The 26,647-nt window shown below is 40.6% G+C and overlaps 2 protein-coding genes across 2 annotated transcripts; both read right to left on the reverse strand.

Annotated features, from left to right (window-relative positions):
* Positions 1-2,914: 2,914 nt before the first annotated feature.
* On the reverse strand, positions 2,915-3,484 carry LOC145002291 (uncharacterized). Its single transcript, XM_078961589.1, has one exon. The coding sequence runs from the start codon at positions 3,482-3,484 to the stop codon at positions 2,915-2,917; it is 570 nt and encodes a 189-aa protein (XP_078817715.1).
* Positions 3,485-17,305: 13,821 nt separating this feature from the next.
* LOC145002292 (uncharacterized) lies at positions 17,306-17,875 on the reverse strand. Its single transcript, XM_078961590.1, has one exon. The coding sequence runs from the start codon at positions 17,873-17,875 to the stop codon at positions 17,306-17,308; it is 570 nt and encodes a 189-aa protein (XP_078817716.1).
* Positions 17,876-26,647: the final 8,772 nt, after the last annotated feature.

The following is a 26,647-nucleotide window of genomic DNA, read 5'->3' on the forward strand; positions in this document are numbered from 1 at the left end:
GTTTACCTGCAAATATACTATTTGATTCCGGAGCCAATTACTCCTTTGTATCGCATAAATTTGGTGGAAGATTAGCATTGCCTGTAGAAAAACTAGATAATGCCCTGATTGTAGAAGTTGCCAGTGGCAAATTCGTACCTGTTAGTAATCGTATTAGGAACATCGTCATTAACCTAAACGGAAACGAATTCCATGAGGAACTATTACCCATAGAGTTAAACGGTTTCGACATCGTTTTGGGTATGGATTGGCTTAGCGCCAACGATGCCGAGATATTATGCCGAAAGAAGATAGTTAGGATAAACCCACCCGGAAAGGAATCATTTATGGTGTACGGGGACAAACGCAGAGTGAATTCTGGAATCATCTCCTTGATGAAAGCCAGAAAATGTTTGTCCAAAGGATGTGCATCATACTTGGCATTCGTAATCGATGCTAAGAAGGAAAAGAAAGAGGTGCAGAATATACCGGGTGTGTGCGATTATCCGGAAGTCTTTCCCGAAGATCTTCCCGGATTACCACCTGATAGGCAAGTAGAATTTCGTATAGACTTATTACCAGGAACAACACCGATAGCAAAGGCACCTTACCGATTAGCACCGACGGAGATGAAGGAGCTCATGACGCAACTTCAGGAGCTGTTGGACAGCGGTTTCATTCGACCTAGTTCATCACCCTGGGGAGCTCCGGTGTTATTCGTGAAGAAGAAGGACGGAAGCATGAGGATGTGCATAGACTACCGATAGCTGAATAAGGCAACGGTGAAGAACAAGTATCCATTGCCGAGGATTGATGACCTATTCGATCAGCTGCAAGGTTCAAGCTACTTCTCAAAGATCGATCTTAGGTCAGGATATCATCAGCTGAAAGTGAGAGAGCAGGATATTGAGAAGACTGCATTCAGAACAAGATATGGACACTACGAGTTCTTGGTTATGTCGTTCGGACTAACCAATGCTCCCGCAGCATTCATGGATTTGATGAATAGGGTTTGTAAACCATTCCTCGATAAATCTGTGATAGTGTTCATCGACGACATTCTCATTTACTCGAAAAGCCAGGAGGAGCATGGCAAGCATCTACGAGAAGTGTTGGAGGTGTTAAAGAAGGAGAAGCTTTTTGCAAAGTTCTCCAAATGCGACTTTTGGATACGGGAAGTCCAATTCTTGGGTCATGTTGTTAACCAAGAAGGAATAATGGTTGACCCTGCCAAGATCGAAGCTGTAATGAAGTGGGAACGTCCGAAGAATCCCACGGAGATTCGAAGCTTTCTAGGATTAGCCGGATATTACCGACGATTTATCCAAGGCTTTTCTTCGATAGCTGCTCCATTAACAGCTTTGACCCATAAAGGAGCTACGTATACATGGAGTGAGAAACACGATGAGGCGTTCGAGAAGCTAAAGAAGAACTATTACCCGTCTTCATCTTCGACTTCATCGTCATCGTCTTCGTCTTCCGGAGGTGTTGATAAGCCTTGTGCATATTCTTCATCCATGATCTCCGGTTCAACATTTTGTGATAGTGGGCCTTCTAGTGATGCCAAGTGTTGTATACGTTCCACAGAATCCAAGTAATCCTTCAAGCAAACGCAAACCTCTACCGCAACCGGGGTAAGATTCGTCCTCAACTTTGATAAAACTCTTCCACTAAAAGAAAAAGCGGATTCCGAAGCTACCGTGGAAGCTTGGACGGTTAGTAAATCACGGGCCATGACGGAGAGAATAGGAAATTGTGCTTCCTTTTCTCTCCACCAAGCCAAAAGATCCAAAATTTTAAATTGTGGTGCACTCATGAATTTTAAAAAGTTTGAACCCATATAAATTCCAAGTTCGCTACTAGGCGTTAATGTGCGTGCTCTTTTGTTTTGCTCCTCCAAAAGGTAGTTATAGAGGTCGATATGAAAATCCGTTCGACCCCCACCACTACCCGATGCACCGCTAGTAGAGTCGGTTACACTTGCAAAAGTGTTTGACATATTGCCATATTTTGTAGCGTAAATGTCAAACAAATTAGTAAAAGTATCATTAAAAATGTTTATTTGGTTACGGATGTAGTTTGAGTTATCTTTGTGCAAATTTAAAGACATAGCAATTTTGGTAATCAAAGCCTCTACACCCGTAACATTGATACATGGGTTTAATGCTGCGGCACAAGTAAAAAGTGGTGGCATTTCTTTGAAATATTTGACTAGTTTTTGTCTCATTGGTCTCGTAACCAAAACAAATATTTCACTTCTTTGTTCAAAACGTTCCAATTGTGCGGACATCAACCATAATTCATTTAGTAACAACGGACTTGTAGGGTAATACACACCCGATAGAAAAGTGGTTGATTGTTTAAAAACTTTTAACATTTCCACAAACTCTTCCATCAAATCCCAATCATAATCCGAAACCGGGTTTTTTCCTTTTGAAATTGTGTCGTAAAATAATTGCAAAGCGATTCTTTGACGTGTCAAACTTTCAAACATCATGCATGTTGAACTCCATCTAGTGTCACAATCCCAATGAGGACTATATGGAGTTACGTTAATGGAAATGACAAACTTTCGATATTTTTCCATTGTAGCTTTATGTCTTCCAAAAACTCTAGTTAACACAGTTTTGAATTTTTCAATCGTCGAATCTATCATTTTTAAACCATTTTGTACCACAAGATTAATAATGTGACAAACACATCTAGTATGAAAAAACGAGCCATCCAAAATAGGTTTATATTTTGCAATTAATCTTTTTGCCGCGGCGGTATTGTTACTTGCATTGTCAAACGAAATAGAGAAGATTTTGTCGCGTAAATTATAAGTCTCTATAACGCTTACTAAAATTGAAAATAATCTTGCCCCCGTGTGAGGATGCGCAAAAAGTTCAAAAGCAATAACTCGTTTGTTCATTACCCAAGTAGAGGGATCTATCTAATGTGCCGTGACACAAAGATAGCTTTTGGGACAACTACCGGCGGAGGACCAAACGTCACAGGTTAAAGAAACACCGGTTTTTATATTTAAAAATCCCAATTGCATATCTTTTTTGGCTATATCGCAATACTTTAAAGCATCACGTCTAAGAGAAGTGCGACTTACTTGCCGGTATTGCGGTTGCATTTTTTCCCGCAAAATCCTTGTTAATCGTGGGTTGTCGAAGTGGTTGAAAGGATAGCCCTCTTGAATCACGAACTTGCAAAAGCTTTCACGAAGGTCATCATTGTTGTAAATGAAGATCGACCCGTCGGGAGTAATATTTGGTTGACTTGGATCGCTTTGACCTTTTACAGCCGGACAAGTTTTTGTTGTATGAGTCCTTAACGTGCTATTGCCATCTTTTCCCAAAAACATTCCGCACTTCTTGCATCTCGCTTTTTCCTTCCCGTTCGACAACAAACACAAATCGTAATGTTCCCACACTTCTTTACTCCGAGTGGTTGGTATGATTTTAACCACCGTTGCATCCGAATCTTGACCCGCGGTTGAATTTCTCGAGCTCATTTTTTTGAGTATTATGAGAATAAGTAGTAAATTTTTTGTGTAAAATTGAAATGTAGCAAATGAAAGGTATATATAGGTGTTTAGAAGTGCCAAAAAGTCAAAAAAAGTCATAGTAGCCGTTTTTTTATGTTCTAACGGCTAGTTTTAAAAAAAAAAAATCGAAATTTTCCGTTTTTTAACTGTAAGAAAAAATCCGGTTTCGGATCCGGTTCGGTCAAAATCCGGTTCTCGATCCGGGGGTCTAATCCGCTTGCTATCCGAACTCACAAACCGGTTTCGATCCGGTGGCCGGTTCAATCCGATCCGGTTCGGTCAAAACCGGTTTTGACCAAATCCGGTTTTCGGATCGGATCGGATCCTATAGCCCAAACCGGTTTTTGTGTGCATGTCTATAAACTCATAATGACCATAGCGAGTCCTAAAAGCTATCTTCTGCACGTCCTCATCCATGACTCGCATCTAGTGATAAACCGACTGTATATCAATCTTGGAGAACCAAGATGCGCCTTGTAGCTGGTCAAACAAATCATCGATCCTCGGGAGGGGATAACGGTTCTTCACCGTTACCTTATTCAGCTCCCGGTAGTCTATACACATGCGATGTGACCTATCATTCTTCTTCACAAACAGGATCGAGGCTCCCCAGGGCGAACTGCTCGGCCTAATAAATCCTTTGTTTAGCAGCCCTTGTAGCTGCGTAGTCAACTCTTGCATCTCGGGAGGAGCCAAACAATATGGTGCCTTGGTTATCGAAGCCGCACTATAGACTAGGTTAATCCTAAACTCAACCTATCTCTCCATAGGTACCCCAGGTAAATCCTCCGGGAATACGTTCGAGTACTCTGATACTACCGGTACATGAACAAATGTCGCCTTACCCTTATCCCGGGTATCCATGACATAGGCGACGTATCATGCGTAACCCTGATGAAGGTGATGCCTAGCCCTTGCCGCTGAACAGAAAATAGGTCCGCGTTGTGGTCTCTCGCCCTGGATTAGTAGCCTTCCCCTACTAGGAGTGTGAACCCTCACTAGCTGCTGCTTGCAGTCAATCACTTCCCCATTGGGGCTCAACCAATCCATACCCACTATAACCTTATTCCCTCACAGGGGAATAAGAACCAAGTCTACTGAGAACTGCTCATCGAACAATTGTAGTGTACATCCTCTGTGAACCCTCGTCACCACGTCAGGACCTGCTCGTGCCTCCTCTACAGTAAGTTAAATAGCCCTGCTCCGTGCCGTAGGCGTCCCAGCCCGGCCCTGACGGCCATCTGTAATCCTCAATGTGGCAGGAAAAGGTGCTGCCACCTTCCATGCCGCCGCTAAACTTAGGCACTGGGACCCCTTGTGTCCCCTCTGATTGTACTCAAAGCAAATCAGATCTAATGATTTCGTGGTGGTGGTGGCTGCTGTGCAATCTCAGCTCACATGACAGGTTCGGCCGCACTTTTAGTAGCCTAAACTCCCCCCTTTGCACGTTCCCTCGTGTATCCTACCGCATTTGCCACAACGTTCGTGGCTCTGCTGGCTCCGAGATCTGTGATCCGATACCTTAGGCTTCTTGCCTGAACTCCCTGACTGACCCCTTCGGGTTTTCTCTTCCTCTCTATCTCCAAATCCATCTCTCTCTCCCTCTCTCTCTCTCTCTCTTTCTTTCTTTCTGTCTCTCTCTCTCTCTCTCTCTCTCCCTCTCTCTCTCTTTTTCTCTCTCTCTCTCTCTCTCTCTCTCTCTCTCTCTCTCTCTCCCTTGCAATCATGTCCTCTAGCGTCTTGCAGTTGAAGCGACTCACAAACTGGCGGATATCGCTCCGCTACATCTCATGATATCGGGACTTTTTCATCTCCTTATTTGTCACGTACTACGGAACGAGAAGGGCCCTCTCCCTGAACATTGTGGTGATCTCGACCACCATCTCAGTCGGAGATCCTGGAACTCCTTAGCAAGCTGCTGCACCTCAATCACAGGTGCAAACTTGGCCCTGAACCTGGCCGTAAAGTCACTCCAAGTTATAGCATCAAGAGTTGCGTCATCACCAATGACATTTCTGACCTCCTCTCACCAGTCACGTGCCCCGTCCTTCAGAAGACAGGATGCAACTCCAATCTTGTCCCCCCTCGGGACATCTGTTGGTTTGGAATGCGTTGGCAACATTCGCCAACCATCTGGTGCTCGCAATGGGGTCTTGAACCCCATGGTAGTCGGGAGCTCCACAAGCTCTAAACTCCCTAAAAGTCATTGTACGCGATCCCATCATGGACACCACCTCGGTGCGGAAAGCACTCATCCTCTCATCCAAAACCTCTAAAATACCTTCCTTGATCATGCCGAAGATCACAGGAATCTGATCCAGGATACTACGCGTGATCTCAGAGGATATAAAGTCCCTAGTCTGGTCGTCTAGCTACATGGCTCCTGAGCCTGAGTCTGATCCATCACCGGCGCCTGAACTGCCGACTGGTCTAGTGCGTAAAACTACCATTCTAAAAAACACATCATAATAAACATCAGAATACTAATCATATCTCGAGGAATCATACATATACTACAAGTTCCTTGGATTAATCTTAGCCTTCCTTGACTTGAGTATGGATCCTATGCTTTCAGTAGTACGAGCCCATACTACCTTCCACATCTATCTGTACTTTCCTTAAGAACTGCCTTGACTTCACCAAGTCCCTGTCTACTTTTAATGCTTCATGCACTACTCTCATCCTAGGCTTGCCATAGGGTAATCACCATCCTACTCTCCACCATCAGTTGCATAAGAAGTCCCTACTATCTCCCCTAACTAGCTCGTGAATACCGTTACATACCATTAAGACTAGATAATTCTTCGAATGAGAGATCTTACCCTACAACGGTTGGACTCAGACAAGAGCTACGAAATAAAGTTAGACCTAACCTTATGAAACTATTTAGTCCTCGCAATATGTAACTTAACATATTCGTTTACTAGTTAGTAAAATATAACTAGAACTCCTAAAAGCACAAAGCAAGAAACATTCGAGCATTGAGTACACATAATCAAGCATATACTAACGTGGCTATCATACTAACTAATTTGTACTAGCATGCAATACATAAAGCTAATTTACACATAACAGGCACATAGGGCATCCTTCATAGATCCTTATCCCTAATCTAGCATGAAGTTCTCATAAACATATCATAACATAAACTTGTATGAGTAATTTAGGAGTACTTACTTGAGCTCGACTAATTGCATGCACCACACCCTTTTCTCTTTTTCAAAATTCTTTCCATTTTTCTAAAATTCTTTTCTTTTTCTCAAATTCCTTTTTATAAAAAATGATTTTCTTTTTGAAAATTTTCATACCAAGTCCTCAGTTTGAGTTCAGACACACCCGAGAGTGTGTCCGAATCCCTCAAACCAAGGCTTTGATACCAAAAAGGGTCAAGAATTAGCCGACGGAGTCAAAATGAAACTTGTAGATCTTATTTTTACCTACACATGGTTATAAAGAACGTCGAAAACGGAGCTCGTATGCGAAAGTTACGGGGTTTAGAAGTCAGCAGGGTGCTGCTGCAAAAGGGGTGACATGGCACAATCCTGGCCATTGCTTTCTCCTTAAGGCTTGCCACTAGATGGTGACATGTGACACCAATTTCAGCCATATTTCACCCTATAAATACAACCCCTTCCACCCTTATTTCTTCACAATCCTGGCCATTGCTTTCTCCTTAAGGCTTGCCACTAGATGGTGACATGTGGCACCAATTTCAGCCATATTTCACCCTAGATAATGCCCTGATTGTAGAAGTTGCCAGTGGCAAATTCGTACCTGTTAGTAATCGTATTAGGAACATCGTCATTAACCTAAACGGAAACGAATTCCATGAGGAACTATTACCCATAGAGTTAAACGGTTTCGACATCGTTTTGGGTATGGATTGGCTTAGCGCCAACGATGCCGAGATATTATGCCGAAAGAAGATAGTTAGGATAAACCCACCCGGAAAGGAATCATTTATGGTGTACGGGGACAAACGCAGAGTGAATTCTGGAATCATCTCCTTGATGAAAGCCAGAAAATGTTTGTCCAAAGGATGTGCATCATACTTGGCATTCGTAATCGATGCTAAGAAGGAAAAGAAAGAGGTGCAGAATATACCGGGTGTGTGCGATTATCCGGAAGTCTTTCCCGAAGATCTTCCCGGATTACCACCTGATAGGCAAGTAGAATTTCGTATAGACTTATTACCAGGAACAACACCGATAGCAAAGGCACCTTACCGATTAGCACCGACGGAGATGAAGGAGCTCATGACGCAACTTCAGGAGCTGTTGGACAGCGGTTTCATTCGACCTAGTTCATCACCCTGGGGAGCTCCGGTGTTATTCGTGAAGAAGAAGGACGGAAGCATGAGGATGTGCATAGACTACCGAGAGCTGAATAAGGCAACGGTGAAGAACAAGTATCCATTGCCGAGGATTGATGACCTATTCGATCAGCTGCAAGGTTCAAGCTACTTCTCAAAGATCGATCTTAGGTCAGGATATCATCAGCTGAAAGTGAGAGAGCAGGATATTGAGAAGACTGCATTCAGAACAAGATATGGACACTACGAGTTCTTGGTTATGTCGTTCGGACTAACCAATGCTCCCGCAGCATTCATGGATTTGATGAATAGGGTTTGTAAACCATTCCTCGATAAATCTGTGATAGTGTTCATCGACGACATTCTCATTTACTCGAAAAGCCAGGAGGAGCATGGCAAGCATCTACGAGAAGTGTTGGAGGTGTTAAAGAAGGAGAAGCTTTTTGCAAAGTTCTCCAAATGCGACTTTTGGATACGGGAAGTCCAATTCTTGGGTCATGTTGTTAACCAAGAAGGAATAATGGTTGACCCTGCCAAGATCGAAGCTGTAATGAAGTGGGAACGTCCGAAGAATCCCACGGAGATTCGAAGCTTTCTAGGATTAGCCGGATATTACCGACGATTTATCCAAGGCTTTTCTTCGATAGCTGCTCCATTAACAGCTTTGACCCATAAAGGAGCTACGTATACATGGAGTGAGAAACACGATGAGGCGTTCGAGAAGCTAAAGAAGAAGTTATGTGAAGCGCCGATACTTTCTCTACCCGATGGAGTCGAAGATTTCGCAGTTTATAGTGATGCATCTGGAGTCGGGTTAGGTTGTGTTCTGACCCAAAGAGAAAAGGTGATAGCATACGCATCTCGACAATTGAAAGAGCACGAAAAGAACTACCCCACTCATGATCTGGAGTTGGCAGCGGTAGTATTCGCCTTAAAGATATGGAGGCATTACCTCTACGGCACGAAGTGCAAGCTCTTCACTGATCATAAGAGTCTCCAGTATCTCTTTAATCAGAAGGAGTTGAACATGAGGCAACGACGCTGGCTAGAACTTCTCAAGGACTACGACTGTGAGATACTTTACCACCCAGGTAAAGCAAATATTGTTGCTGATGCTCTCAGTCGGAAAGTCAATCTTGAAAGAAGAAGGCCAAGAGCGTTAAGAATTGAAGTCGTCTCGACGATTGTGGAAAGTATCAGGAAAGCTCAAGAAGAAGCCTTAGAAAAGAATGACCGAAAGGAAGAACGTTTGGGAAAAACGTTAGTGTTCGGTACGAACAGTCGAGGACTGAAGGTATTCCAAGATCGAATTTGGGTACCTAAGACGGGAGGAATAAGAGATCTTCTAATGGAAGAAGCACACAAGACCATGTACTCGATTCATCCCGGTAGCACTAAAATGTATAGGGACCTAAAACCCTACTACTGGTGGCCGACGATGAAGCTCAATGTTGCGAAGTATGTGGCTGAGTGCGTAACATGTGCGAGGGTTAAGGCACAACATCAAAAACCGTATGGGAGTTTAGAACCCTTACCTGTACCCATGGGTAAATGGGAAGACATCACCATGGATTTTGTGACTAAACTGCCCAGAACGAAGAATGGTCACGACATGATTTGGGTAGTCGTGGATCGTTTCACCAAGAGTGCACACTTCATAGCCGCCAACGAGAAGTGGTCTATGGATAAGCTCGCAAATGCTTACGTGAAGGAAATTGTAAGACTTCACGGTGTCCCTCTTACGATTGCGTCAGATCGTGATAGTCGTTTCACGTCAAGGTTTTGGAGGAGTCTACAAGAGGAGTTGGGTACAAAGTTGTGTTTGAGTACTGCTTACCATCCGCAAACTGATGGTCAGAGTGAAAGAACGATTTAGACGTTGGAAGATATGCTGAGAGCATGTACCCTCGAATTCCAAGGGAATTGGGACGAGCACTTACCTCTGGTAGAATTTTCCTACAACAATAGTTTTCACTCGAGCATCAAGATGGCTCCTTATCAAGCCTTGTATGGGCAGAAGTGTCGTACGCCGTCTTGTTGGCTTGAAGCCGGAGAGAAGCAGTTTATGGGCCCCGAGATAGTCCATGAGACTGCTGAGAAATTGAAGGTGATTAGGGAAAGAATGTTAGCAGCTCAGGATCGTCAGAAGAGCTATGCCGACAAGAAAAGACGACCGATAACCTTCGAAGTTAGGGATTCCGTTTTACTTAAAGTCTCACCGTGGAAGGGACTTATACGATTTGGGAAACGAGGAAAGTTGAGTCCAAGGTTTATTGGACCATTCAAAGTTCTTCAGAGGATTGGGAACCAAGCTTACAAGCTGGAATTGCCCGAAGAACTCAATGGTATTCATAACACCTTCCATGTGTGTTATTTGAGGAAATTCATGGGAGATGTTCCCGACATAATTCCAATCTCGGAATTAAGGATGGATGAGAATAAAAGGCTGATCGAAGAGCCTGAGGCAATTATTGACCGTAAGACTAAGAAGTTACGACGCAAGATGGTCGACTTGGTGCTAGTCCGATGGAAACATTCGAATGGGCCGAATCTCACTTGGGAAACAGAGGATGACATGATGAGTCGCTATCCACATCTGTTTGCTGATGCATGATTCCGGGACGGAATCATCCTAAGGGGGTGAGAATTGTAACGCCCGGGTTTTCAGGGCTAAGCATTTTTGTCAATGTAATAGTCTAGGTCAACTATTGTAACTCTTTTTGAAGTAATAAAAATGAAATATTTGAGTATTATGTGAATTATGTGTGTTTATGTGTTTATTATTTAATTATAAATGTATAATTAATAAAGAATAAAAATGAGCATCAAAATTAAAGTGTGAGATAATCCCGATATCTCTACATAAAGTTGTAGAATATGTCTCAAGGTTTCCGTGCATATAAAGAATGCCGAAATCCGAGCTATAAAGAAGAAGTTATGGCCCGCCGAAGTTTTACGACAAAACCGGCACGACACCGGGAGACGTAAATAGTGAATTTACGATAGAAGACTTTTTAGCCTTAGCAATCTAAACAAAAGTCGTAGAATATGTTAAACTAAGAACATCGATAAAAAGAACGCCCAAATCTGACTTCGTATGAAGAAGTTATGATTTTTCTAAGATTCGGCTTAGCAGTGCACGGCCTGAAACTCGAATTTTAGTTCGAGCGGTTTTTGGCTTACGCAACGTAAATGAGAGTTGAAGATCTCATTAATAGGAAATCAACGGTAAAAAGACAGACAAAAACAAAGTCCGTATGTAGAAGTTATTAATTTTACGTAGACGTTTAACAGTATAATCTCCTTGTACTGTTAAATTTAAGATCGGTCGAGAATTAGCTGACGGTGTCAAAATGAAAGTTGTAGATCTTATTATTACCTACGCGTGGATATAAAGAACGTCAAAAACGGAGGTCGTATGTGAAAGTTACGGATTTTAGAAGTCGGAAGTGTGCTGTGCGAAAATGGGTGATGTGGCACAATCTTGGCCATTGCTTTCTCCCCAAGGCTTGCCACCAGATGGTGACATGTGGCACCAAGTTCAGCCACATTTCACCCTATAAATACCACCTCTCCCACCCTCATTTTCTTCACACCTTTCCCATTCTTTCTTCTCTTTACTCTCTCTCTCTCTCTCTAGAACCTCTCTCTAGCCCCGAAATCCCCCGAAAAGCCTAGGGAACCTCCCTAGCACGAGGCGGAAGCCCTGGAGTGCTCGAAGGCTCTGAGAAGAAGAGCTTTTCGGCTCGGGAACGCTGCTCCAAGCAAAGCCCGGTTTTCTATAAAACCCGCTGTAAGTGAGCTACGCCTACGCTATTTTTAATATAACTTTTATTTAATTATAGTAACGTTATTAGGAACTTATAATAAATACTTGGGCTATTATTATGGGTTATATAAGTATTTTTTTGACGCTTATATAATAATAATAATAATAGCTAGACTATTAATTAGTCTCGACGAATAATAAACTAAACTCTAGTGGTAATAATACTAGGTTTCGTCGAAGAAAAATTCTTTTTAAGAAGCGAAGCGCTGTCTGAGTTCGGAATCACCACCTTTTCCGGTGAGTGCATAGTTACCTTCAACTTACACATAGATATGAAGTATTTTATATAAATTACGTGCTATGTGTGCATATTATCTGAATACTTGCTATCTATGCTAGATGAACGTTGTTATACATGTTTTCAATGATTTAAACTGTATATGTATTTTATATCTACGAAAATGTTGGGGTAAAACATGGGTAGATGTAATAGGTGATGTGTGATAAAATGATGAGAGGCCTCGATGTTGTTGTTGTTGATCCAGTCATCTAGCGGAGTATAGATGACGACCACGGACTCTTCTAGACAGTCCAGTGGAACACTAGCAGGCTCGCAACCTGTAGGTGTTGTGAACGATGTGTTCACCGGTGTACTCCATCCCCCACATGGTTGCCTATTAGGACATTTATTGCTGAGGAATCCCCTTAGCAGTAGTGTCCGTCCCGATGATAATCCTTAGGCTAGGTCCCTTATGATAGGTGTTTAGGGACGTAAAGTGAGGATAACGGGAACGGGTAATCGGGTTATTGTTGATTGATGAAATTAATAAACTTATTTATTGTGGGTTGAAAACCCTATGTGCTCACCAGGCTCCCAAGCCTGACCCACTTAGTTTTATGCATTACAGGTAGTGGCGCATGAGCATAGGTGTGATGTTTTGGACGAGAGATTACGGATATAGGCCTGTAGATATGAAATAATGTAGTAAGGCTTATATTGTACTGTTTATACTTTTGATCTGTACGAACATGACATCCCGAGTCTTTTAATGAAATACATTTCTATGGAAATGCTTTTGATAAATCTTTATCATATTATTGTTTTGGGACAAATTCCGCAACCCTTTTATTAAAAGATAACTCTGATTTTGAAATAAAGTATAAACAAAACCGGTCTTTTCTGGCCGTGATTTTGGGGATGTCACAGTTGGTATCAGAGCATTAGTTTAAGCGAACTAGGAATTTGTAGGATTTCTAGACTTAAACTTAGAATGCTAAGCGATGATTGTGAGGGGTGAGCACTAGCTTATTTTAGGAATTGTGCCTAAAATGCTTTTATGTGCTAAATGTTTTATGCATGATATGCTGTTATTTTGTTCGGGATCTATGGTCTGTTGCCGACCGGATCTGGAACCTTATGTGTTTAGGATTCTAAACGTACGACTACGATATTAGAACTAGCATGTAAACGTTTCGGAGTGATAAGGATGATTTAAAACATCTCTCCTAAATAAAGATCTAAATCCACCTTATTCGGTATATAGATCAAGATGGTAAGGACCCGTAGCGGAAACGTAAACGCAAATGGGAACGGACACCAACCCCCCGTGATCGAGCAAATACCAGTTGTGGAAGCCGCCGCCGGACCAATAACGATGGCCGGAGTGCAAGCGATGATCCAGGCAATGTTGGATCGTCAAATGGAGGAAACCAGGCGTTTGCTCCAGCAAAATCGAGAGGAAGCGACTATTCAGCTCGAACAGCCCGAGTTGAACGAAGGGCAGACTGAAGAAGGAAACTACAGTGGGACTATTGGTCAAGCCAACCCACCGATAGTTAGGCAAAACCACCAGGATGGAGGAAATGATGGACGTGGATGCAAATACAAGGATTTCATGGCATCCAAGCCACCGAGTCTATCCGGAAGCCCGACGCCGGTGGAAGTCATGAACTGGATCTCTGAGATGGAGACAATGTTTGAGAGTTGCGAGTGTAGCAATAGGCAGAAGACTGCTCTTGCAGTTCCTCTATTGAAATCTGGAGTACTAAGCTGGTGGAAGCTATTAGCTGATTCAATGCCCAAAGGTGAAGCAAGCAAAATGTCGTGGGAGGATTTTCTGGTACAGTTGAAGATGCAATACTGCTCTGAGCAGGATCTTCTGGAGATCAGCAACGAATTCCAGAATCTGAAGAAGGGAAGAATGAGCGTTACTGAATACGCTGCAAGCTTTACCGAGAAAATGAAGCTTGTTCCTCACCTCGTCCCAACTGAACTCTCCAAGGTTAACAAATTTCCCCTCGGATTACCAGCGGACTTCGGTCCAATGGTCAAGCAAACTACCACTCTAAAAGCTGCCATCTGGGCTGCTAAGAATGTGGAGACCCAGATACGAGAAAAGGGTCTGGAGAGAGCGGAAGTGGGAGAGAAACGGAAATTTGACGGATCCTCGAGGTCCGGTAAGAAAGGTAGATTCTCGAAGTCTAGTTCGAGAGGAGGAGGATCAGAAGCAAAGTGGTGTGACAAGTGCAAGAAGAAGCACTCTGGGAAGTGTGATGGAGGGGTCACTTGTTACAAATGCGGAAAGCCTGGGCACTATGCCAACGAATGCACTCTTAACCAGAAGGCCTGTTATGGGTGTAATGAAGAAGGGCACATTTTGAAGGACTGCCCGAAGAAGAAGGAGGCAGGAAGACCCAACATACCACCAAAGCCGAAGGCGAGAGCCTTCCAGATGATGCTCGAGGCTGCAAAGGAGGCAGCAGACGTCGCTTCAGGTACCTTTCTTGTAAATGGTTTACCTGCAAATATACTATTTGATTCCGGAGCCAATTACTCCTTTGTATCGCATAAATTTGGTGGAAGATTAGCATTGCCTGTAGAAAAACTAGATAATGCCCTGATTGTAGAAGTTGCCAGTGGCAAATTCGTACCTGTTAGTAATCGTATTAGGAACATCGTCATTAACCTAAACGGAAACGAATTCCATGAGGAACTATTACCCATAGAGTTAAACGGTTTCGACATCGTTTTGGGTATGGATTGGCTTAGCGCCAACGATGCCGAGATATTATGCCGAAAGAAGATAGTTAGGATAAACCCACCCGGAAAGGAATCATTTATGGTGTACGGGGACAAACGCAGAGTGAATTCTGGAATCATCTCCTTGATGAAAGCCAGAAAATGTTTGTCCAAAGGATGTGCATCATACTTGGCATTCGTAATCGATGCTAAGAAGGAAAAGAAAGAGGTGCAGAATATACCGGGTGTGTGCGATTATCCGGAAGTCTTTCCCGAAGATCTTCCCGGATTACCACCTGATAGGCAAGTAGAATTTCGTATAGACTTATTACCAGGAACAACACCGATAGCAAAGGCACCTTACCGATTAGCACCGACGGAGATGAAGGAGCTCATGACGCAACTTCAGGAGCTGTTGGACAGCGGTTTCATTCGACCTAGTTCATCACCCTGGGGAGCTCCGGTGTTATTCGTGAAGAAGAAGGACGGAAGCATGAGGATGTGCATAGACTACCGAGAGCTGAATAAGGCAACGGTGAAGAACAAGTATCCATTGCCGAGGATTGATGACCTATTCGATCAGCTGCAAGGTTCAAGCTACTTCTCAAAGATCGATCTTAGGTCAGGATATCATCAGCTGAAAGTGAGAGAGCAGGATATTGAGAAGACTGCATTCAGAACAAGATATGGACACTACGAGTTCTTGGTTATGTCGTTCGGACTAACCAATGCTCCCGCAGCATTCATGGATTTGATGAATAGGGTTTGTAAACCATTCCTCGATAAATCTGTGATAGTGTTCATCGACGACATTCTCATTTACTCGAAAAGCCAGGAGGAGCATGGCAAGCATCTACGAGAAGTGTTGGAGGTGTTAAAGAAGGAGAAGCTTTTTGCAAAGTTCTCCAAATGCGACTTTTGGATACGGGAAGTCCAATTCTTGGGTCATGTTGTTAACCAAGAAGGAATAATGGTTGACCCTGCCAAGATCGAAGCTGTAATGAAGTGGGAACGTCCGAAGAATCCCACGGAGATTCGAAGCTTTCTAGGATTAGCCGGATATTACCGACGATTTATCCAAGGCTTTTCTTCGATAGCTGCTCCATTAACAGCTTTGACCCATAAAGGAGCTACGTATACATGGAGTGAGAAACACGATGAGGCGTTCGAGAAGCTAAAGAAGAACTATTACCCGTCTTCATCTTCGACTTCATCGTCATCGTCTTCGTCTTCCGGAGGTGTTGATAAGCCTTGTGCATATTCTTCATCCATGATCTCCGGTTCAACATTTTGTGATAGTGGGCCTTCTAGTGATGCCAAGTGTTGTATACGTTCCACAGAATCCAAGTAATCCTTCAAGCAAACGCAAACCTCTACCGCAACCGGGGTAAGATTCGTCCTCAACTTTGATAAAACTCTTCCACTAAAAGAAAAAGCGGATTCCGAAGCTACCGTGGAAGCTTGGACGGTTAGTAAATCACGGGCCATGACGGAGAGAATAGGAAATTGTGCTTCCTTTTCTCTCCACCAAGCCAAAAGATCCAAAATTTTAAATTGTGGTGCACTCATGAATTTTAAAAAGTTTGAACCCATATAAATTCCAAGTTCGCTACTAGGCGTTAATGTGCGTGCTCTTTTGTTTTGCTCCTCCAAAAGGTAGTTATAGAGGTCGATATGAAAATCCGTTCGACCCCCACCACTACCCGATGCACCGCTAGTAGAGTCGGTTACACTTGCAAAAGTGTTTGACATATTGCCATATTTTGTAGCGTAAATGTCAAACAAATTAGTAAAAGTATCATTAAAAATGTTTATTTGGTTACGGATGTAGTTTGAGTTATCTTTGTGCAAATTTAAAGACATAGCAATTTTGGTAATCAAAGCCTCTACACCCGTAACATTGATACATGGGTTTAATGCTGCGGCACAAGTAAAAAGTGGTGGCATTTCTTTGAAATATTTGACTAGTTTTTGTCTCATTGGTCTCGTAACCAAAACAAATATTTCACTTCTTTGTTCAAAACGTTCCAATTGTGCGGACATCAACCATAATTCATTTAGTAACAACGGACTTGTAGGGTAATACACACCCGATAGAAAAGTGGTTGATTGTTTAAAAACTTTTAACATTTCCACAAACTCTTCCATCAAATCCCAATCATAATCCGAAACCGGGTTTTTTCCTTTTGAAATTGTGTCGTAAAATAATTGCAAAGCGATTCTTTGACGTGTCAAACTTTCAAACATCATGCATGTTGAACTCCATCTAGTGTCACAATCCCAATGAGGACTATATGGAGTTACGTTAATGGAAATGACAAACTTTCGATATTTTTCCATTGTAGCTTTATGTCTTCCAAAAACTCTAGTTAACACAGTTTTGAATTTTTCAATCGTCGAATCTATCATTTTTAAACCATTTTGTACCACAAGATTAATAATGTGACAAACACATCTAGTATGAAAAAACGAGCCATCCAAAATAGGTTTATATTTTGCAATTAATCTTTTTGCCGCGGCGGTATTGTTACTTGCATTGTCAAACGAAATAGAGAAGATTTTGTCGCGTAAATTATAAGTCTCTATAACGCTTACTAAAATTGCAAATAATCTTGCCCCCGTGTGAGGATGCGCAAAAAGTTCAAAAGCAATAACTCGTTTGTTCATTACCCAAGTAGAGGGATCTATCTAATGTGCCGTGACACAAAGATAGCTTTTGGGACAACTACCGGCGGAGGACCAAACGTCACAGGTTAAAGAAACACCGGTTTTTATATTTAAAAATCCCAATTGCATATCTTTTTTGGCTATATCGCAATACTTTAAAGCATCACGTCTAAGAGAAGTGCGACTTACTTGCCGGTATTGCGGTTGCATTTTTTCCCGCAAAATCCTTGTTAATCGTGGGTTGTCGAAGTGGTTGAAAGGATAGCCCTCTTGAATCACGAACTTGCAAAAGCTTTCACGAAGGTCATCATTGTTGTAAATGAAGATCGACCCGTCGGGAGTAATATTTGGTTGACTTGGATCGCTTTGACCTTTTACAGCCGGACAAGTTTTTGTTGTATGAGTCCTTAACGTGCTATTGCCATCTTTTCCCAAAAACATTCCGCACTTCTTGCATCTCGCTTTTTCCTTCCCGTTCGACAACAAACACAAATCGTAATGTTCCCACACTTCTTTACTCCGAGTGGTTGGTATGATTTTAACCACCGTTGCATCCGAATCTTGACCCGCGGTTGAATTTCTCGAGCTCATTTTTTTGAGTATTATGAGAATAAGTAGTAAATTTTTTGTGTAAAATTGAAATGTAGCAAATGAAAGGTATATATAGGTGTTTAGAAGTGCCAAAAAGTCAAAAAAAGTCATAGTAGCCGTTTTTTTATGTTCTAACGGCTAGTTTTAAAAAAAAAAAAATCGAAATTTTCTGTTTTTTAACTGTAAAAAAAAATCCGGTTTCGGATCCGGTTCGGTCAAAATCCGGTTCTCGATCCGGGGGTCTAATCCGCTTGCTATCCGAACTCACAAACCGGTTTCGATCCGGTGGCCGGTTCAATCCGATCCGGTTCGGTCAAAACCGGTTTTGACCAAATCCGGTTTTCGGATCGGATCGGATCCTATAGCCCAAACCGGTTTTTGTGTGCATGTCTATAAACTCATAATGACCATAGCGAGTCCTAAAAGCTATCTTCTGCACGTCCTCATCCATGACTCGCATCTAGTGATAAACCGACTGTATATCAATCTTGGAGAACCAAGATGCGCCTTGTAGCTGGTCAAACAAATCATCGATCCTCGGGAGGGGATAACGGTTCTTCACCGTTACCTTATTCAGCTCCCGGTAGTCTATACACATGCGATGTGACCTATCATTCTTCTTCACAAACAGGATCGAGGCTCCCCAGGGCGAACTGCTCGGCCTAATAAATCCTTTGTTTAGCAGCCCTTGTAGCTGCGTAGTCAACTCTTGCATCTCGGGAGGAGCCAAACAATATGGTGCCTTGGTTATCGAAGCCGCACTATAGACTAGGTTAATCCTAAACTCAACCTATCTCTCCATAGGTACCCCAGGTAAATCCTCCGGGAATACGTTCGAGTACTCTGATACTACCGGTACATGAACAAATGTCGCCTTACCCTTATCCCGGGTATCCATGACATAGGCGACGTATCATGCGTAACCCTGATGAAGGTGATGCCTAGCCCTTGCCGCTGAACAGAAAATAGGTCCGCGTTGTGGTCTCTCGCCCTGGATTAGTAGCCTTCCCCTACTAGGAGTGTGAACCCTCACTAGCTGCTGCTTGCAGTCAATCACTTCCCCATTGGGGCTCAACCAATCCATACCCACTATAACCTTATTCCCTCACAGGGGAATAAGAACCAAGTCTACTGAGAACTGCTCATCGAACAATTGTAGTGTACATCCTCTGTGAACCCTCGTCACCATGTCAGGACCTGCTCGTGCCTCCTCTACAGTAAGTTAAATAGCCCTGCTCCGTGCCGTAGGCGTCCCAGCCCGGCCCTGACGGCCATCTGTAATCCTCAATGTGGCAGGAAAAGGTGCTGCCACCTTCCATGCCGCCGCTAAACTTAGGCACTGGGACCCCTTGTGTCCCCTCTGATTGTACTCAAAGCAAATCAGATCTAATGATTTCGTGGTGGTGGTGGCTGCTGTGCAATCTCAGCTCACATGACAGGTTCGGCCGCACTTTTAGTAGCCTAAACTCCCCCCTTTGCACGTTCCCTCGTGTATCCTACCGCATTTGCCACAACGTTCGTGGCTCTGCTGGCTCCGAGATCTGTGATCCGATACCTTAGGCTTCTTGCCTGAACTCCCTGACTGACCCCTTCGGGTTTTCTCTTCCTCTCTATCTCCAAATCCATCTCTCTCTCCCTCTCTCTCTCTCTCTCTCTCTCTCTTTCTTTCTTTCTGTCTCTCTCTCTCTCTCTCTCCCTCTCTCTCTCTTTTTTTCTCTCTCTCTCTCTCTCTCTCTCTCTCTCTCTCTCTCCCTTGCAATCATGTCCTCTAGCGTCTTGCAGTTGAAGCGACTCACAAACTGGCGGATATCGCTCCGCTACATCTCATGATATCGGGACTTTTTCATCTCCTTATTTGCCACGTACTACGGAACGAGAAGGGCCCTCTCCCTGAACATTGTGGTGATCTCGACCACCATCTCAGTCGGAGATCCTGGAACTCCTTAGCAAGCTGCTGCACCTCAATCACAGGTGCAAACTTGGCCCTGAACCTGGCCGTAAAGTCACTCCAAGTTATAGCATCAAGAGTTGCGTCATCACCAATGACATTTCTGACCTCCTCTCACCAGTCACGTGCCCCGTCCTTCAGAAGACAGGATGCAACTCCAATCTTGTCCCCCCTCGGGACATCTGTTGGTTTGGAATGCGTTGGCAACATTCGCCAACCATCTGGTGCTCGCAATGGGGTCTTGAACCCCATGGTAGTCGGGAGCTCCACAAGCTCTAAACTCCCTAAAAGTCATTGTACGCGATCCCATCATGGACACCACCTCGGTGCGGAAAGCACTCATCCTCTCATCCAAAACCTCTAAAATACCTTCCTTGATCATGCCGAAGATCACAGGAATCTGATCCAGGATACTACGCGTGATCTCAGAGGATATAAAGTCCCTAGTCTGGTCGTCTAGCTACATGGCTCCTGAGCCTGAGTCTGATCCATCACCGGCGCCTGAACTGCCGACTGGTCTAGTGCGTAAAACTACCATTCTAAAAAACACATCATAATAAACATCAGAATACTAATCATATCTCGAGGAATCATACATATACTACAAGTTCCTTGGATTAATCTTAGCCTTCCTTGACTTGAGTATGGATCCTATGCTTTCAGTAGTACGAGCCCATACTACCTTCCACATCTATCTGTACTTTCCTTAAGAACTGCCTTGACTTCACCAAGTCCCTGTCTACTTTTAATGCTTCATGCACTACTCTCATCCTAGGCTTGCCATAGGGTAATCACCATCCTACTCTCCACCATCAGTTGCATAAGAAGTCCCTACTATCTCCCCTAACTAGCTCGTGAATACCGTTACATACCATTAAGACTAGATAATTCTTCGAATGAGAGATCTTACCCTACAACGGTTGGACTCAGACAAGAGCTACGAAATAAAGTTAGACCTAACCTTATGAAACTATTTAGTCCTCGCAATATGTAACTTAACATATTCGTTTACTAGTTAGTAAAATATAACTAGAACTCCTAAAAGCACAAAGCAAGAAACATTCGAGCATTGAGTACACATAATCAAGCATATACTAACGTGGCTATCATACTAACTAATTTGTACTAGCATGCAATACATAAAGCTAATTTACACATAACAGGCACATAGGGCATCCTTCATAGATCCTTATCCCTAATCTAGCATGAAGTTCTCATAAACATATCATAACATAAACTTGTATGAGTAATTTAGGAGTACTTACTTGAGCTCGACTAATTGCATGCACCACACCCTTTTCTCTTTTTCAAAATTCTTTCCATTTTTCTAAAATTCTTTTCTTTTTCTCAAATTCCTTTTTATAAAAAATGATTTTCTTTTTGAAAATTTTCATACCAAGTCCTCAGTTTGAGTTCAGACACACCCGAGAGTGTGTCCGAATCCCTCAAACCAAGGCTTTGATACCAAAAAGGGTCAAGAATTAGCCGACGGAGTCAAAATGAAACTTGTAGATCTTATTTTTACCTACACATGGTTATAAAGAACGTCGAAAACGGAGCTCGTATGCGAAAGTTACGGGGTTTAGAAGTCAGCAGGGTGCTGCTGCAAAAGGGGTGACATGGCACAATCCTGGCCATTGCTTTCTCCTTAAGGCTTGCCACTAGATGGTGACATGTGACACCAATTTCAGCCATATTTCACCCTATAAATACAACCCCTTCCACCCTTATTTCTTCACAATCCTGGCCATTGCTTTCTCCTTAAGGCTTGCCACTAGATGGTGACATGTGGCACCAATTTCAGCCATATTTCACCCTATAAATACAACCCCTTCCACCCTCATTTCTTCACACCTCCACCCTTATCTCTCTACTCTCTCTCTCTCTCTAAACCTCCCAAAACTCCCCTAGCGCTAAAAAAAGCCCCGGAGCGCTCGACGGCTCCGAGAAGAAGAGCATTCAGCTCGGAAATTCTGCCCCTGCAGAGCCCGACTTCTAGCCAAACCCCCTTGTAGGTAAGATATGCCTACCTAATTTTTAATATAGCTTTTATTTAAATATAGTAACGTTATTAGGACCTTATAATAATTATTTAAGTTGTTATTATTGGTTATATAAGTGTCGTTATAATATCTTTTTAACCACTCGCGATACGGGGAATCCGGTTTGAAGGGCCGCATGGGTTGTTGGATTTCAGAAGTGCTATATGCCAAAATGATCATTCCCTATGGTGTTTCATGTCTGGTCCCTGTCTGTACATAGTGGATGAAGAGTATTGTTTAAGGCTTATATAATATTAATAATAGCTAGACTATTAATTAGTCTCGTTGAACATTAGACTAAACTATAGTGAAAGTGATACCAGGTCTTGTCAATGGAAATTTGTTTTAAAGTAAACGAAGGGTTGTCCCTGTACCGAGTCACCACCTTTGCAGGTGAGTGCATAGTCCTTTTCATGAACACGATTTTAATACAAGTAGTGATTGAAGTATTAATTATATGTTTATGTGCGAGTTAATTGATGTTGTCTGAAATACGTGTTAAAGAACATACCTGATTATATATGATGATTTAGGATAAAGAGTACACCTAAATTAATTATGAGGAATATTGGGTAGTATTTTCTTACGAGTACGAGTGAGTTATACTCAGAGAATAGAACTTTAGTATATGTCAATGATTCGGAAGCATGGATTAGACATAGTCATTGTCCCGAGTCCGAGAGTATGGATTGGACATAGTCAACTGTCATTAATCCGAGAGTATGGATTAAGACATAGTCAATTGTCCTTAGTCTGGGAGTATGGATTAAGACATAGTCAGTCGTCCTCAGTCCGAGAATATGGATTAAGACATAGTCAGTCGTCCTCAGTCCGAGAGTATGGATAGAACATAGTCATTTGTCGTTAATTCGGGAGAATGAATTTACACATAGCCACTTGTCCCTAATCCGAGAGTATGGAATGAGCACAATTATTGATCCGTGAGCATGAATTAGATCCGAGAATATGGGTTAAGTAATAGGTAAAATTTAAGGTCCGAGAGTATGGATAGTCTCGATGTAAGGATTAACGGGGTGGGTTAAGAGTTGCTTATATATATGGTGAAATTATATATTTTGTGGGTTCTAAATTATATATATGATATAACATTGTGGGATTGAAATCCATGTGTACTCATTAGGTTTCCCAACCTGAACCACTTAAGCTTATTTGTATCACAGGTGTCGATACGAAGTTACATTACATTGAGAGATTAAAGAGATGTAAATCACTAGTGTAAATGAATGTAAGTTCTGTTTATGTTTATGTTTATGTATTGGCGATGAAATCCCAAATGTTTTAAAATAAATAAAAATACATTTCTTCGGAAATGTTTGATAACGTATTTATCATGTTTTACTGGGAACAAATTCTGCAATATTATCGTTTTTCAATCCAATGTAAGATTTTAATATTATCGTTTTTCAATCCGATGTAAGATTTTACACACATGTGTGGTATATATTATCGTTTGCTATGTTTTTTTAGTAAAAATAAAGTATTTTCTCAAAATGCAAGAATTGTTTGTTTCAAACTTCAAATTTCAGGGCTTTAATATTATCGTTTTTCAATCCAATGTAAGATTTTAATCCCTTGTTTGGTATATATTTCTCATTTGCTATGTTTTTTTAGTAAAAATAAAGTATTTTCTCAAAATTCAAAAATTGTTTGTTGGATTTCGATATTGATCTTGAAATTCCGATATATATATATATATATATATATATATATATATATATATATATATATATATATATATATATATATATATATATATTCCGAAAATGACATTGAGCTTAGTAGTGGAAGTTTGCTCTACCATTAGACCCAATCTAAAATGACTTGTGGGTTTTAAAGCTTATTTTGTTTCAAACTTCAAATTTCAGGGCTTTAAGATCATCGTTTTTTACTCTGACGTATGGTTTTAATCCCTTGTGTGGTACATACTTCTCATTTGCTATGTTTTTTTTTAGTAAAAACAAAGTATTTTCTCAAAATTCAAGAATTGTTAGTTGGATTTCGATATTGATCTTGGATTTCGATATTGATCAAGAATTGTTAGCCCAGAATGCAGAATCTCAGTTCAAAAATATACTTTTTTGTCAGAAAAAAACTTCAAAATAACAAATTCCTGAATATTTGGTCATTTATCAAAAAACAATTAAGTTATTTTCTTTAATATTAACTTAAAATATGGTTATTTTAGTTAATATCTTTTTCGATATTTTGGATCCTAATCATGCTCTTATATGTCACGTTAGCTTTATTGAATGAGTTAAGAACCATTTTTTGAAATTAAAGAACTATTATGAGGTTAAAGTTCACAATTTAAGATATAATAGCAGTATAGGTCTTGAATGCTAAAAAAATCACAAAAAATAGACTTTCACATAGTTGAGAAGTAACTGATCAACAAAGAAGAATTTCACTGATTTACCTTGCGATCATTTCAGAAAGGGTATTTAATGATTGCAAAGTTCATAAAATTTTTATTTTATTTTAATAATATGTTTAGTAGCGATATGGGTGTGATGGCGACATGTGTATTGCTTGGTTACACACTTACACTAGATTATTATTATTATTATTATTATTATTATTATTATTATTATTGATATGGGTGTGATGGCGACATGTGTATTGCTTGGTTACACACTTACACTAGATTATTATTATTATTATTATTATTATTATTATTATACATCACAAAAAGAGAAGAAAAGAAACACATATCTAGTACAAGATCCCTTCATCATTTCCATCATAAGCTAAGGTAAGCCATAATAACATCCCTATTAGGTTGCAAACATCGAAAAACCCAATTTATACTAAAATAGTCTATTGAGTTGCTAACAAAAAGTCTAAATCATGAAGAGAACCCTCATATTGAGGAGCATCGAACATCTACTCCCTAACAATGAGTCGATTGCAAGTCCAACACACGACCCATCCTAGTGGAAACCAACACCTTATCAACCACAAGTACTAAAAAGAGAGAGGAGGACTATACCTCCAAAATGATGTATGTCAAACTGCTTAACACAATCCAACATATCTCACAAGTTGTAGATGTTTTTCACACATCATCTCATATCTGACTTCGTGACACTCAATCTCTCACAGATAAGAGGAATATGATGCAGTGTACCAAATGAAACAAAAATTCAACATGTACAATTGCATTATCAACCCTTAAATAAAAAGCACAATTTTAAACGGTCCCCTAAAGAGATATGAACAAAATGAAACAAAGAATTGCATTATAACACTTAAAAAAAAGCATAATTTTAAGCGGTCACCTAAAAAGACATGGGTAAAAAAATTTATAGAAAAAAGCACAAAACATCTATAACTCCATTTAGAAAACGATTTTGGAACTAAAAAGGGGTCAGTCCATATTGTGTACTTAGCATGATCTGCTCCTGTTTCAAGCTTTTGATTGACTGAGCCGATCGCAAGCCAAAAACTAAGCATGTAACCAAATTTATGGTCATTTCCGTAAAATCCCTTTAATCACTCAATCATAGGCCCCTAGAAATATAAGGTTCTGTTTGCTTTTTTAAGCAAAAATCCATAAAATCTGCGGACCATCTCTGCAACCCTCTGTAGTAGAAGAGGTGGACCAAACGGTTGCAGACTGTAATAAGAAGCGTGCTTGTTTTTTTTAACATGTGCATGTTGTTGTAGATATTAAAAAATTAAAATAAACTGATTTTATAATCTGAAAGTAATTTTTTAATACCAAAAATTTAATAATTTATGATATTTCGGCAAAAATTTATGATAAATATAAAGATATTTTAGCTTAAAATAATGATATTTCATCAATAAAGTATTATTATTCAATATGAAAAAAAAAGAAAAAAAAAATTTCAGCAATAAAAAAAACGAAAAAAAAGTGAAATAAAATTTTAGCAATATATAATAAATATTTTAAAAAGAAAAAAAAAGAAGAAAAGGTAAGAAAAAGCAAAACAATTGTTGCGCCAAGAAGAACACGCACATAAGTTTTTTAATCTGAAGACTTCTGAAAAACAAACAGCTACGAGATTAAAAGTGTTGCACGTGTGTTGCGCCGCACAACAATAAAAGGTCAAAAAATATTTTTTCCAAAAAAAACAAACACCACCTAAAAGTTTGATATTCATGATGCTATGCCACACACCACACTAAATACTAATACAATTAATAAAAGTGTTAATTTAACTAAATATAATAAATGTATTGTTCAAATATGCTAATAAAAGTGTTAATTTAACGAAATATAATGATATGCATTATGAACAAAAGTTTCACGTTTTTTAAATATACTATTTTTATAGCTGGTTTTTACTACTAAAATAATTATATTAAAAAAAACATAAAAAGTATTATCCAAAATTGCTAATAAAATTGTTATAACTATTTAAATGAATAAATGATAAAATAGTTTTTATACGGATTTAAGTGTCTTTTTGGAAGATAAAGGAGAATGTCACATCTCACATGGTGTGCCGGATCATAACGAGTATGTATGGCCTAAATATTATTGAACATTGCTTTGACACACAAGTGTGAAGAGTGGGGTATTTTAGCTTTTAATAACATATTCCGTGTCAAAGGATAATACATAATTTTGGGAAATGTTAGGTTTTTACTTTTTAATAACAATCTTATATAATTATTATTTTGGTTCTAGTCTACGTTAGGTATAATAAAATAAAATAAAAGTATCAAATGTTTGATATGATTACGGACATTTTCATTGTTTTAAACAATTAAAAAAAGAATGTGTATAAAACA

This window comes from Lactuca saligna, chromosome 6 (assembly GCF_052625555.1).
Source record: "Lactuca saligna cultivar CGN05327 chromosome 6, ASM5262555v1, whole genome shotgun sequence".
Lineage (NCBI taxonomy): Eukaryota > Viridiplantae > Streptophyta > Magnoliopsida > Asterales > Asteraceae > Lactuca > Lactuca saligna.